At 40.4% G+C, this 15,880-nt stretch overlaps 1 protein-coding gene across 1 annotated transcript in view; it reads left to right on the top strand.

The window, feature by feature from the left end:
• LOC128692392 (uncharacterized) overlaps nt 1-9,249 on the top strand; it is a 228,977-nt gene extending 219,728 nt beyond the window's left edge. The window contains exons 5-7 of the mRNA XM_053781546.2: nt 1,907-1,955; nt 4,133-4,312; nt 5,610-9,249. Of these exons, the coding sequence (XP_053637521.2) occupies nt 1,907-1,955; nt 4,133-4,312; nt 5,610-7,932 (2,552 nt within the window). The 3' untranslated portion in view covers nt 7,933-9,249. The remainder of the gene's footprint in view (nt 1-1,906; nt 1,956-4,132; nt 4,313-5,609) is intronic.
• The last annotated feature ends 6,631 nt before the right edge of the window (nt 9,250-15,880 follow it).

The raw sequence follows: 15,880 nt of genomic DNA, 5'->3' as shown, positions 1-15,880 counted from the left end.
CCAGTGGTTATATTAAGAATTACTATCAACACCAGCTGGTGTAGCCAGTGGTTATATTAAGAATTACTATCAACACCAGGTGGTGGAGCCAGTGGTTATATTAAGAATTACTATCAACACCAGCTGGTGGAGCCAGTGGTTATATTAAGAATTACTATCAACACCAGCTGGTGGAGCCAGTGGTTTTATTAAGAAGTACTATCAACACCAGCTGGTTTAGCCAGTGGTTTTATTAAGAATTACTATCAACACCAATTGGTGGAGCCAGTGGTTATATTAAGAATTACTATCAACACCAGCTGGTGGAGCCAGTGGTTATATTAAGAATTACTATCAACACCAGCTGGTGGAGCCAGTGGTTATATTAAGAATTACTATCAACACCAGCTGGTGGAGCCAGTGGTTACATTAAGAATTACTATCAACACCAGCTGGTGGAGCCAGTGGTTACATTAAGAATTACTATCAACACCAGCTGGTGGAGCCAGTGGTTACATTAAGAATTAAGAATTACTCTCAACACCAGCTGGTGGAGCCAGTGGTTACATTAAGAATTACTATCAACACCAGCTGGTGGAGCCAGTGGTTACATTAAGAATTACTATCAACACCAGCTGGTGGAGCCAGTGGTTATATTAATAATTACTATCAACACCAGCTGGTGGAGCCAGTGGTTACATTAAGAATTACTATCACCACGAGCTGGTGGAGCCAGTGGTTACATTAAGAATTACTATCAACACCAGCTGGTGGAGCCAGTGGTTATATTAAGACTAGATTCGACATTATTTCTGGACAGTTAAATTTTCTAACAGATTTTTCTTTTAATTTGAAATCCCTGAATACCAACCACTAGCATGGGAAATTATCATAGGCAGATATTTATTAAGAGCAATGAATACCTAATGGTACCAGGAAACGAATCCATGCTGCTAATATCAGTAATAGAGATGAATTATTCCTATATGCCTCTCGACCAGAGTGTTCCGTGGTTGATGTAGCCATACGACGGGTCATGCAGCCAACAGTTGAACCTTTTTATGGATATCTTGGTCTTGTGACACAGACCTTCACACTTTAAAACTTCTGGCATGAGTAGAGTTATTAGCAAATGTGGTTCAAATCCTGATATTTTTACGTGCTAGTACATAATTGTTGGGGAGGACAGGAATATCATGTTATACATGTCCTTTTACCACTCTCTTCCAGGAAGTGTAATCAAACTTGAGTTAGGACAATATATTATAGCTGGTTCACCTTTATGTAAGAAATTCTGGCAATGGCACGCTATAAGACTCATTTACATGTGTCCATAAGGGACGCTGCCAGTGGCCTACGATGAAAAGTCTCATTCAAAACGTATTGTGTGCATTTTTGGTGAACCTGCGCATAGGTGGCGCCACATCCAGACTGTGTAAAATTTACCGATATTTTCCTGTCTTTTAAGCATTTTTATTAAAACATTTGTAAATAAACCCTCATCATTTCCCTTGATGTGTGATAACCATTAGTTACTTTTAAATAATTATTAAAAGATATTTGGCATTTATCCAGTAGTTATTAATACGATATTATTAAAACATCCATATACCTGACATTAAAATCCTACTTCTACAGAAAGAGATAATATGCATATAAAATCTATGTGAACTTGTTAGACAAAATATAGACGAGAATTTGTTTAACAATATATATAACTCGTGTAATAATAATAAGTTTGAGTCTGTGTCATAATATATATTTAGTTTACAGTGAAGATCAAAACATTTTGAATAATACTTCTTTGAATTTGTTTAATAGTGTTAATGTGAAATATATTAATGATATATAGATGGACATTGTTTATCTAAGAGAGATGTTATGAGTGTGTGTTTACGAGGTGTTAACACCTGCTTGCATCCCACAGCCCCAGAAATTCTGCTGTACGAACCCATCACTAAGAAGACAGACATGTGGTGAGTACCATCCTGGATGCCCTCAAGTACTCTACAACTGAGTCATTTCTTGTTCTTTGTGTGTGTGTACTCACCTGGTTGTAGTTGCAGGGGTCGATTCACAGCTCCTGGCCCCGCCTCGTCACTGGTCGCTACTAGGTCACTCTTCCTGCTCCATGAGCTTTATCATACCTCTTCTTAAAGCTGTGCATGGATCCTGCCTCCACTACATCACTTCCCAGACTTCCACTTCCTGACAACTCTGTGACTGCAGAAATACTTCCTAACTTCCCTGTGATTCATCTGAGTCTTCAGCTTCCAATTGTGACCCCTTGTTGCTGTGCCCCATCTCCGGAACATTCTGTCTCTGTCCACCTTGTCAATTCCTCTCAGTATTTTATATGTCGTTGTCATATCCTCCCTATCTCTTCTGTCCTCCAGTGTCCTCAGGTCGATTTCCCTTAAGCTCTCCTCGTAGGACATGCCCCTTAGCTCTGGGACTAGTCTTGTTGCAAACTTTTGCACTTTCTCTAATTTCCTTATGTGTTTGGCTAGGTGTGGGTTCCAAACTGGTGCTGCATACTCCAATATAGGCCTGACATACACGGTGTACAGGGTCCTGAAAGATTCCTTATTGAAATGTCGGAATGCTATTCTTAGGTTTGCTAGGCGCCCATATGATGCAGCAGTTATTTGGTTAATGTGCGCCTCAGGAGATGTGCCTGGTGTTATACTCAAGCCAAGATCCTTTTCCTTGAGTGAGGTTTGTAGTCTCTGACCCCTAAAGTGTACTCCGTCTGGGGTCTTCTTTGCCCTTTCCCAATCTTCATGACTTTGCACTTGGTGAGGTTTAACTCCAGGAGCCAGTTTCTGGAGCAGGCCTGCAGCCTGTCCAGATCCCTTTGTAGTTCTGCCTGGTCCTCTTGTTGAATTATTCTCATCGACTTCACGTCATCTGCAAACAGGGACACTAATGAGTCTGTTCCTTCCGTCATGTCGTTCACATATACCAGAAACAACACCGGTCCTAGGACTGACCCCTGTGGAACCCAGTTCGTTACAGGCGCCCACTCAGCTCGTCACGTACCATGACTCGCTGATGTCTTCCTGACAGATATTCCCTAATCCATTGCAGCGCCTTCCCTGTCAAACCTCCCTGGTCCTCCAGCTTATGCACTAATCTCTTGTGTGGAACTGTGTCAAAAGCCTTCTTATAGTCCAAGAAAACGCAGTCTACCGACCCCTCTCTCTCTTGTCTCATTGCTGTCACCCTGTCATAGAACTCCAGTAGGTTTGTGACACTGGTTGTCGTTGATAAGCTCATTCCATTGTAGGTGCCCCACCACTCTTCTGATAATCTTCTCCATGACTTTGCGTATTATACATGTCAGTGACACTGGCCTGTAGTTTAATGCTTCGTGTCTGTCTCCTTTTTTAAAAATTGGGACTACGGAATACATTTGCTGTCTTCCATACCTCAGGCAGTCGCCCTGTTTAGATAGATGTGTTGAAGATCGTTGTTAGTGGCACATAAAGCGCTTCTGCTCCTTCTCTCAGGACCCATGTAGAGATGTTATCCGGTCCTATCGCCTTTGAGGTGTCTAGCTCGTTTAGTAGCCTCTTCATCACTTCTTCCTCAGTTGTATGCATTTTGTCCAACACTTGATGGTGTACCCCACCTTTCCGTCTTTCTGGAGTCCCTTTTGTCTCCTCTGTGAACACTTTTTTGAATCTCATGTTGAGCTCTTCACATATTTCACGGTCCTTCCTTCCTCAGCCTTATTAAATGGTCCTTGACTGTTGTTTTCCTCCTGATGTGTGCGTACGCGCGCGCGTGTGTATGTGTATGTGTGTGTGTGTTGTTACATTTTAAGAAATGATGAATTAACCTTGTTCTCCCAAGGTGACTATCAGGACATGCATTGTCATTCAACAGGTTTTTTTTTTCATTTAATCAGTGGCGATATGCGGGTGTGATCATTGAATCTTTCTTTACGCCTACAATTTTCACCTTAAACTTCAAGTCACAGTGTAGTAAAAGATTCTTATTTTTTCTCATCTCAAAAGTATATAATACCTTCGGTAACAGATTTTCGGCGTGAGAAAGGGATTCTGTTTTTTTTCTCTCAGCATCGGAATATGTAATGCTTCCGGTAATACGTTTTCTGCACGAGACTTAGTTATGTTTGTACCCGTAGGTCATTGGGCGTGCTGACCTACGTCCTCTTAACTGGGTTCTTGCCATTTGGAGGCAACACCGACCAGGAGACCTTCCTGCAGATCTCGCGGGGGGAGCTCGACTTTCCCGAGGAGCTGTTTGAGGACATTTCTCCTGAGGCCATCGACTTCATCCAGCGCCTGCTAGTGAGGCAGCCAGAGTGGGTGCTGATACCTGCCACTGGCTTCCTCGACCCAGCCACGGCAAACTAACTGTTCTTGCAGATGCCCTTATGTCATTCAGCCTGATTTGCATCTTGATTTTATACTATCGAGCAATTTTTAATAAATTTTGGCAATTTTATGTGACACTTCCCTGGCACACTTGCAGATCTGCAAATTCTATATAGCTGCTCCATTTTTCTTATGAAATTATATATATATAATATAATATATATATATATATATATATATATATATATATATATATATATATATATATATATATATATATATATAAAATGTATATATATATATATATATATATATATATATATATATATGTATATATATATATATATATATATATATATATATATATATATATATATATATATATATATATATATATATATATATATATATATATTATATATATATATTTATATATATATATCGTGGCGAATAGGTAAAACTTGTGATTTTGGCTTAAATAGCAACGTTCGTCTTGCCGAATAAGGCAAGCTAAAATTTGTATATGCAATAATTTTGCAAAAATCTTTCTGAACCTGACGAAAAAAAAATATATTTCATTGTGTTTGTTTATTATTAATTTATTGTAAACTTATCTAAAATATATTTAGTTAGATTAGGCTAAATTAAATTTCGTTTGTTATAATAAGTTTAGGTAAGTTTTCTAAGGTTATTTTGGTACAAAATTATTAATTTTTACATGAACATAAATGAAAAATAAATATCTTTAAACGTATAAGACAAAATTTTAGAAAAGGCTTAATTTTAATTGAGTTTTTGCTAATTGACCAATGTTACCTATTCGCCGTTATATATATATATATATATATATATATATATATATATATATATATATATATATATATATATATATATTGCGCTTGTGCCTTTAAGATAGTCTCAATCCAGAACTAATTGCGGTTAATTCATCTGGTGCACAGAACAGTTCCATGTATAAAGCACTCATTCAAGCTAGTAGGATTTTGCTTTTATTAAACTTTTTACATGATCTATCATTCATCTGGACTGAGAGCCAGCTGATTTATAGTGGTTGCAGAGCAGCTGTCTTGTGGCAAATGACTAGACACCTGCGTAGGGTGTGATGCAGATCATATATAATATTGCTGTTAGCAGTTACCATTATTGAAAGATTGTTTTAAAGTAAAGTGATCATTAATTTATATTGTAAAGCGTAGCCTGAGTGTCATGGAAATAATTCATATTAGTTTGCCGTCATTTGTTACAATTCTGTTCTGTTCCACACAGGCGCCGCATGAGTGCTCAGGAATGTCTAGGTCACCCATGGATGAAGAAGGAGATGGACAGACCAGTCCGGCCAACAACCCTCAACCTGCCAGTCACCCCCGTGGTCATCCCAACACCGGTCACTTCACCACCAGTAACACCCACTTCTAACACGGCTCCGTCAGAGATCACCTCACCTACTAGAGATATTGGTCTTCCACCCTTACACCCCAACACTCCACTCAAACAAGCACCTCCGTTCCCAGAACCCAACTCCACCCTCAACTCACCCATGACATTCATGTCTCCAGTTTCTCCATCAGCCTTAAATCGCCAAGAGTCTCGAACTTCATCAAGACATAACCTGGACCGCATCAGGAGCATGTCTAAATCCCGTGAAGTCTTATCAGAGAGGATCCAGATGTCTAATTTGAAGAAAACAATATCTAAATCCCGAGAGAGACTTTTCGATGTTAAACTTGGTTTCTCTAAATCCCGTGAGAGGCTTATGGCTCTTCGATCCTTCTCACAGTCGGTTGAAGTACTTTCTGCCCTTTCGCAACTCAATCAAGAGAACTCAAGATACCAGAGCTGCAATAATATCTTCATTCCTATGTGTGCTCCCAGCGATAAGGAGACAGACGTCTCTTGCAGAATGTATAAAAGTTTAGCTGCTATTGACCAATTAGATGAAATGAATTACTCACGTAAACTTGGGTATTTTGAATCAAGATTTTCCAAGGATGACGAGGACTACAATGATCTTGTCACTAGACATAACACCAACATGAATAGTGTCATCACAGCCGAGGATTCCTCGAAGACTGGAAGATGTGGAGACACAGTGAACGAAGCTCGCCTTCGAGGTGGAGGTCGAGGTGGTCGTGGTAGTGACATTTGTGACAAGCGCTGCCCTCGTCATAACCACAGACAACCTGAAGCACAGCTTACACAGAAAATTCCCAAGGTGAACAGGGCAGAGCGCATGAAACGTGAGGCACAAAGAAGGCGGAAAGAGAAAAAAGAGAGAGAAATCGAAGATAGAGAGAAACAGAAGGGTAGTTTGGTTAGTGACCCTGAAATAGTGTTGCGCACAAACAACAAAACAGCGCAAGAGAAAAACACTGAAGGAGCTTCGTCTCCTAATGGTCGGCGAAGGTCAATGTCGCACGTAGAGCAGCGTATAGCTGAGCGACACGAGCGACAGCAAGAAAAATTGGAGAAGCAGGAAAAGGGGGAGAGAAGACACAGTCTGAGCAGCAGAAGACGTGGTTCCGTAGACCTAGACAGAAGTCCAGTTAGTGAGAGATTAAGACTTGGCAAGAACAACAATCTGAGTGCATCACAAGATAAACTACGCAGTACGACACCAACTGGAAAGCGCAAGAATAAGAAACTATCCAGTGGGGGCAGTGATGTCTCCCAAGCCTCCTCTCTGGAAAGTGTCGATGGAAATCTTGACAGTCCACGATCACCAGCAAGGCCTCAGAGACCCACGACTTTGGATCTTCCTGAAATTAAAGTCTTTACAGACAGCATGCTCCTCGTATCGGAAAAAGGAGATGTTAATGATATTGTTAAAGAGGAAAATCCTGGAGATATTGACGAGGCTTACGTTTCATTAGAGGAGCCAAGCACATACAGTAGAGGTCGAAGCATTGAGAGTAATACGTTCAGTGAGTCAAGCAGAACAATGCCAGACACAGAACAAGAACAACTTAAAGAGGAAGTATTGAAATCACTGCAAAATGCGCCGTTAGTACAGTCAAATGAACCGGAGTTTGACAGTAGGATAATGAATGCATCAGAAAAGGAAGATGAGCCAAAAAATAATGCGTTACAAATTGCGTCAGAGCGAGGTCTTGGTGGCTCTGGAGAGTTAACCATCATCGAAGAAGAGGAAGATGGCATATCTAACATAAGATCTGTACCTACTTATGTAAGGTCGATATCAACCAGTAGCGACATTGGCAGTATGATTAGTGAAGGCAGTGAAGGCTCTATGGATCGGGATGATTATGGTTCTCGGAGTCCAAGCACAGACACCGAGCTCTCACCAGACTGGAAAGGTCGCTCCAGATCGATGGTTGTTCATTCTGGATCTCCAGGATCATCAAAGCACAGAGGGAGGTCCAGGTCCAGTTCCGTACACCTTGAACCCACTGATAATGGTCGGGCCAGACCCTGGGGAAGCTTATGTGATGGCGCTGTGGCCAGAGCCTTAGAGAAATTTAACATTAGGAATGACGATGCAACACCAGGGGGTAAAAGTACAAGAGTTAGACGTTCATCATCTCCTGCAATGTCCCCGTCAGCAGAGAACGACTGTTCTGTTTTCCATTGAACATTGCTCCTCAAAATCATTTTCACTTCATTATATTTCTTTCATCTCATGCCTTTTCACTCTCCAGGAAATCACTAGTCCTCATATGCCCACCAAATATTGTAGATACGATTCTTTGTAGTTATGTTCATCGCATTTAATAACCCTAATATTCAGTAATAAAATTACTTACTAAAATTTGATGGGTAACTGTACATAGCAGAAAACATACATGTGTAGGATTACCAAGGCATTATTGCAACCAAACTTCCTGACGACAAAAACCTATCACATCGACGGGATATTTTTGTATTACCAAAGCTAATGATCTTTGAATACGTCGATATTGCTAGTCATATTCTTGCCTACAGTCATCTTACCGAAGCTAACCAAGGCGAGTGCCATTCTTAAAATTTCTTTCGTTTCTTTTCTCCCAGTTCACCACTGTCAGCTACTCCTGCAGTCAGTGTCGTCAGCGCCATATTTTGGCACTGACATAATGAACTGTTTCTGAAGTACTGCTGGTAATTCAACATTTTACAACTTCTCAAGTTTTTACATTTAATTTACAGGAAAAACATTTTTAGCGACCCTTGTTGCCATAAGTCAACCGAATAAGCTTCGGGCGTTCAGTAACTTAATGAGGCTTCATAATGTGTTAACAGTCTGTGTTTGCCTTCTTGTCCATGGCAGAGGTACAGCTGACGCGGTGCTTGTAATGAAACGGGTATTATTATTCTCTTTACCAAACCGGTGCTAAACCCAACCTGACTTTACACCAAATCCTTCCTGACCAGAGTCTCAAAACCTGCCTGACCTAGCTCCTAAGGCCAGCCTGACCCGATTCCCGGTGCATCTTGACAATATAATTAACGAGTGTGATCAGCCTGATTCCGTCCTGATTTAGCTTCCAAAGTGCAACTTCCGAAAGAGTTAGACCCCATGTTAGTGCCTAACATCACAATGACAAAAGATTCCTTTTTAAATTCTATACATAATGTCTTGCTTTCTTTATTGGCAAAGATACCATCAAAATTTATCCAATAAATTTGTTTATTTCTTTTCAGCAATAAACGTATTTAAAAAAAATAGTATATTTAACAGCTACTACACTGTCTTTCGAGTATAATAAGGTTATTATAACATTTGGATGACAGTTGCTTAATAACATAGCAAAATTAGCGAAATTATCTGTTTGAGTTGGAGTTTAGGAATCGAGCAGTGACAGCGTAGATACACTTGTATGAGGCGACCTGACGAGGAACATAGCCAAGTGTACTAGCTTGTTGTTCATATATATCAATTATTTCGATCCAATAAACATTTCATGATAAATAACTTTATTTTTAAACCTTTTTTTTTGTTTTAAGTGTTGTCTTCCATGACTATTATATCTCTATTATTTAATTGTTGATATATTTTATGTTTTCCAGGGAAAAAAATATAATCTGCTACAAGTGTATAAGTGGAAGGTTATCTTTTTATTGTCTTCAAGCAAATATATAATATTTAAAAAATAGGAACAATTGTCATGGTCTGTAGATGAATATATTGAAATTTTAATCGACTTTTAAGACAAAATTTATTACTATTTTTCTCTTATATTTCTTTAGGTCGATCTTAATATTGCTACTTCTTGCAAGTGGACATCAAACCTTCCCGGATGTTGCTGGCTAATGAAACTCTCCTCCGTCTGATTTCTTCTAGACGAGGATTATGATAATCACGGGAGAAGGTCTGAACCCCTGGGTGGGGGGGTCATTCACCCCCTGACGAATGGAAGGTAATCAGATCTCCTCAAAGGGAAAGGTGGATAACTCCATTCCCTTGGACCAAGAACCCTTCCCTAGCATCAGATAGGGGAAGACCCGTCTCTTCACCGGCTTCTCAGTACTGTGTGCTACACTCATTTCCAAGGCTAGGGGCCATGCAGCACCTGGGAAATGGGAGGCAGTCTGGTTCGATCCAAGGAAGGGGGGATAAGTCCAGTTTCTTGGATCAAGAGCCCATCACCGTCATAGGATTCCACTTATGATGTAACAGAAAATTTTCAGGTTTAAGTGGATGTGACCTGACTAGGTGGGTCATTGGTCTAAGCCGGGGGGTGACATGGACCTGCCTCACATGGGCCAGTAGGCCTGCTGTAGTGTTCCCTCCTTCTTATGTTCTTAAGGAAACAACTTGATGCTTCAAATTCAAGTGTTCAAGTTTGAGGGTAGCAACTTGATGCTTCATACTCAAGTGTTCAAGTTTGAGGGTAGCAACTTGATGCTTCATACTCAGGTGTTCAAGTTTGAGGGTAGCAACTTGATGCTTCATACTCAAGTGTTCAAGTTTGAGGGTAGCAACTTGATGCTTCATACTCAGGTGTTCAAGTTTGAGGGTAGCAACTTGATGCTTCATACTCAAGTGTTCAAGTTTGAGGGTAGCAACTTGATGGCTTCATACTCAAGTGTTCAAGTTTGAGGGTAGCAACTTGATGCTTCATACTCAGGTGTTCAAGTTTGAGGGTAGCAACTTGATGCTTCATACTCAAGTGTTCAAGTTTGAGGGTAGCAACTTGATGGCTTCATACTCAAGTGTTCAAGTTTGAGGGTAACAACTTAATCCTTCAAACTCCCACCACCAACAAATACAGCAGAGTAACATCCTGGGCAAATTTATAAAACAAAAAATTCCTTTCGTAGCAAATGTTGAAAAATACATCTACGATAACTGAAATATTTTACGACGAAATTACCATTCAAATGTTAAGGAGATAATCTTCAACTTTGGGGGAAATTATCTTCCACAGTAAGGAAAATAATCTACTGTAAAGGAAATTAACTTTTACAGTAAGGATAAAATCTAATGTAAGGGGAATAACCTACAGTAAGGAAAAAACTAATGTAAAAAAAAATAACCCTCTTTAGCAAGGAAAATAACCTCATCTAATTGAAAGTACCATAGAATGTTGACTGGAAAAACCTCAGATTGATAGCATACAAAAATAAAGTTAGTGTGAATAAATATATATATATATATATATATATTTTCAAGTCGGCCGTCTTCCACCGAGGCAGGGTGATCCAAAAAAGAAAGAAAATCCCCAAAAAGAAAATACTTTCATCATCATTCAACACTTTCACCACACTCACAAATTATCACTGTTTTTGCAGAGGCGCTCAGAATACAACAGTTTAGAAGCATATACGTATAAAGATACACAACATATCCTTCCAAACTGCCAATATCCCAAACCCCTCCTTTAAAGTGCAGGCATTGTACTTCCCATTTCCAGGACTCAAGTCCGACTATATGAAAATAACCGGTTTCCGTGAATCCCTTCACTAAATATTACCCTGCTCACACTCCAACAGACCGTCAGGTCCCAAGTACTATTCGTCTCCATTCACTCCTAACACGCTCACGCACGCTTGCTGGAAGTCCAAGCCCCTCGCCCACAAAACCTCCTTTACCCCCTCTCTCCAACCCTTTCGAGGACGACCCCTACCCCGCCTTCCTTCCCCTATAGATTTACATCCTTTCCATGTCATTCTACTTTGATCCATTCTCTCTAAATGACCAAACCACCTCAACAACCCCTCTTCTGCCCTCTGACTAATACTTTTATTAACTCACACCTTTTCCTAATTTCCACACTCCGAATTTTCTGCATAATATTTACACCACACATTGCCCTTAGACAGGACATCTCCACTGCCTCCATCCGTCTCCTCGCTGCTGCATTTACCACCCAAACTTCACATCCATATAAGAGTGTTGGTACTACTATACTTTCATACATTCCCTTCTTTGCCTCCATAGATAACGTTTTTTGACTCCACATATACCTCAACGCACCACTCACCTTTTTTCCCTCATCAATTCTATGATTAACCTCATCCTTCATAAATCCATCCGCCGACACGTCAACTCCCAAGTATCTGAAAACGTTCTTTCTTCCATACTCCTCCTCCCCAATTTGATATCCAGTTTTTCTTTATCTAAATCGTTTGATACCCTCATCACCTTACTCTTTTCTATGTTCACTTTCAACTTTCTACCTTTACACACATTCCCAAACTCATCCACTAACCTTTGCAATTTTTCTTTAGAATCTTTCATAAGCACAGTATCATCAGCAAAAAGTAACTGTGTCAATTCCCATTTTGAATTTGATTCCCCATAATTTAATCCCACCCCTCTCCCGAACACCCTAGCATTTACTTCTTTTACAACCCCATCTATAAATATATATTAAACAACCATGGTGACATTACACATCCCTGTCTAAGACCTACTTTTACCGGGAAGTAGTCTCTCTCTCTTCTACACACCCTAACCTGAGCCTCACTATCCTCATAAAAACTCTTTACAGCATTTAGTAACTTACCACCTATTCCATATACTTGCAACATCTGCCACATTGCTCCTCTATCCACTCTATCATATGCCTTTTCTAAATCCATAAATGCAATAAAAACTTCCCTACCTTTATCTAAATACTGTTCACATATATGCTTCAATGTAAACACTTGATCAACACATCCCCTACACACTCTGAAACCTCCTTGCTCATCTGCAATCCTACATTCTGTCTTACCTCTAATTCTTTCAATTATAACGCTACCATACACTTTTCCTGGTATACTCAGTAAACTTATTCCTCTATAATTTTTATAATCTCTTTTGCCCCCTTTCCCTTGCTCTCCGCCAATTTCTAGGTACCTTCCCCTCTTTCATACATATATTAAACAAAAGTACCAACCACTCCAACACTATATCCCCCCCTGCTTTTAACATTTCTGTCATGATCCCATCAGTTCCAGCTGCTTTACCCCCTTTCATTCTACGTAATGCCTCACGTACCTCCCCCACACTTACATTCTGCTCTTCTTCACTCCTAAAAGATGGTATACCTCCCTGGCCAGTGCATGAAATTACCGCCTCCCTTTCTTCCTCAACATTTAAAAGTTCCTCAAAATATTCTCGCCATCTACCTAATACCTCCCTCTCCCCATCTACTAACTCCCCTACTCTGTTTTTAACTGACAAATCCATACTTTCCCCAGGCTTATTTTCATTAAAATTTCTTGACAGTGCCTCTCCCACTCCATCATCTGCTCCCCTTTTGCACTCTCTCACCACTCTCTTCACCTTTTTTTACTCTCCATATACTCTGCTCTTCTTCTAACACTTATGCTTTGTAAAAACCTCTCATAAGCTACCTTTTTCTCTTTTATCACACCCTTTACTTCATCATTCCACCAATCACTCCTCATTCCTCCTGCCCCCACCCTCCTACAACCACAAACTTCTGCCCCACATTCTAATACTGCATTTTTAAAACTATTCCAACCCTCTTCAACCCCCCCACTACTCATCTTTGTACTAACCAACCTTTCTGCCAATAGTCGCTTATATCTCACACGAACTTCCTCCTCCCTTAGTTTATACACTTTCACCTCCCTCTTACTTGTTGTTGCCACCTTCCTCTTTTCCCATCTACCTCTTACTCTAACTGTAGCTGCAACTGAATAATGATCCGATATATCAGTTGCCCCTCTATAAACATGTACATCCTGGAGCCTACCCATCAACCTTTTATCCACCAATACATAATCTAACAAACTACTTTCATTACGTACTACATCATACCTTGTATATTTATTTATCCTCTTTTTTATAAAATATGTATTACTTATTACCAAATCTCTTTCTACACACACACACACACACACACACACACACACACACACACACACACACACATATATATATATATATATATATATATATATATATATATATATATATATATATATATATATATAAGGAATTCGCGAGAGCAGGCGAAATATACACAAACACTGATCTCTGGCTGAAGGAGACTCGAACCTACGAACCTTAGGACATGGTACGCAGTGCTTTACCAATCTACCCACACTGGACAATACCTTGGCGTGTAGCTTGCGCTACACGTTTGATCCAAGGCAGCCAGCTTTCAGGGAGAAGGCTTACAGCTTTTCATCTCATCCCCTGCATGCATCAGCCTTCAGTCAGAGATCAGTGTTTGTGTATATTTCGCCTGCTCTCGCGAATTCCTTGCATTGTTAAAATCTCTAGTAAGGTTGATGCATGCAGGGGATGAGATGAAAAGTTGTAAGCCTTCTCCCTGAAAGCTGGCTGCCTTGGATCAAACGTGTAGCGCAAGCTACACGCCAAGGTATTGTCCAGTGTGGGTAGATGGTAAAGCACTGCGTACCTTGTCCTAAGGTTCGTAGGTTCGAGTCTCCTTCAGCCATAGATCAGTGTTTATATATATATTATATAATTATATATATATATATATATATATATATATATATATATATATATATATATATATATATATATATATATATATATATATATATATATGGAGGAGAATAAGCAATCTTGATGCCCATGATGCTCTGTATCTCCTCACAAGGTGCCTTACTATTCCAAGACTCACTTCCTCAGGTGTGCACCCTCTTTTGACAACCCAACACTCGACGAATATGACGCACACCTGAGGTCAACCCTTAAGAAGGCACTGAACCTGTCACTAGAGGATCAGCAATGGGATCAGGCAACCCTCCCAGTACGACTGGGAGGTATAGGGGTGCGCAAAGCAACGCATGTTGCTTTACCTACTTTTCTGTCTTCGTGTTTGGCTTCCAGTGCATTAGTCAAGAAGATTGTTCCCGAACGCTTGAGAGACATGGTAGGAGCTCAAGACCCCAGGTTTACTGAAGCAGCGATTCGGTGGGGCACCCTTACAGACTCCTCCAGTAGACCAGCTCCTCCCAAAGAACACAAACAGTCCCACTGGGACAAACCGATCATGGAAAAAATCGCCAACACAATGCTCTCCAACGCCTCAGGAAAGGACAAAGCTCGTCTCCTGGCAGTGAAGGCACCACACTCAGGAGATTACCTGTTTGCTGTTCCCAATTCCTCCATGGGCACTCGACTAGACCCACAGGCCATTCGGATTGGTGTTGCTCTTCGCCTAGCCGCCCCCATCCTCACCGAACATAGGTGTATTTGCGGCAGGGCGACAGCTGATCAATTCGGACTTCATGGTCTCGTGTGTCACACAGCAGAAGGGAAGTATGCCAGGCATGAGGAGGTCAATGACATCATAAAGAGAAGCCTCGCCACAGCCCGTTGCCCAGCTCAACGGGAACCCCAAGTGCAGAGGTCTGACGGAAGTCTAAAGCGTCCTGATGGAGCCACTATGCTACCTTGGAAGGATGGAAAGCAGATTGCCTGGGACTACACATGTGCCGCCACATTGGCAGACACCTACTTGCCATACTCCATAGTGGAAGGGGGTGGAGCTGCCAGCCACAGGGAGACTCAGAAGATCCGCAAATATGAAAAGCTTCCCCCTTGCTATAACTTCATCACAATAGGGTCGGAGACCCTTGGAGCATGGGGCAAGTGTGCTCTAAAGTTCCTAATAGAGCTGGATGAAAAGCTCATCATAGAAACCAAGGACCACAGGGCGACCAGCTTCCTCTTTCAGAGACTCAGTGTTGCGATCCAGAGAGGAAATGCCTGCAGCATTCTGGGCACGTGGCCCACCGCCGGGGAGCTGGACGAAGTATTCGAGATGTAGCTCTGAGTTACCTATGTTGTTTTACTTTGTATCGTATTTTTGTGAATATTTTGTCAATGTATTTTGTCTTTAAATAAAATATATATATAAAATATAAGGGGTGGTAGGAGAAAATTCTCAAACAGCTTCAGGGAGAATCTTGAGTTTTCCCTGAAGCAAGTTTATTCTTTTCTCTGAGGATGAGGGTCCCTATAACAGTTCTAGAGGTGGTACCTCCCTATATATATATATATATATATATATATATATATATATATATCTATATATTTGTTTATATATATATATATATATATATATTTTTATATATATATATATATATATATATATATATGTGTATAT

The sequence above is a fragment of the Cherax quadricarinatus genome, chromosome 53 (assembly GCF_038502225.1).
Source record: "Cherax quadricarinatus isolate ZL_2023a chromosome 53, ASM3850222v1, whole genome shotgun sequence".
Taxonomy (NCBI): Eukaryota; Metazoa; Arthropoda; class Malacostraca; order Decapoda; family Parastacidae; genus Cherax; species Cherax quadricarinatus.
Note: the sequence above shows the minus strand (reverse complement) of the source record. Positions and strands in the feature narration are given on the sequence as shown.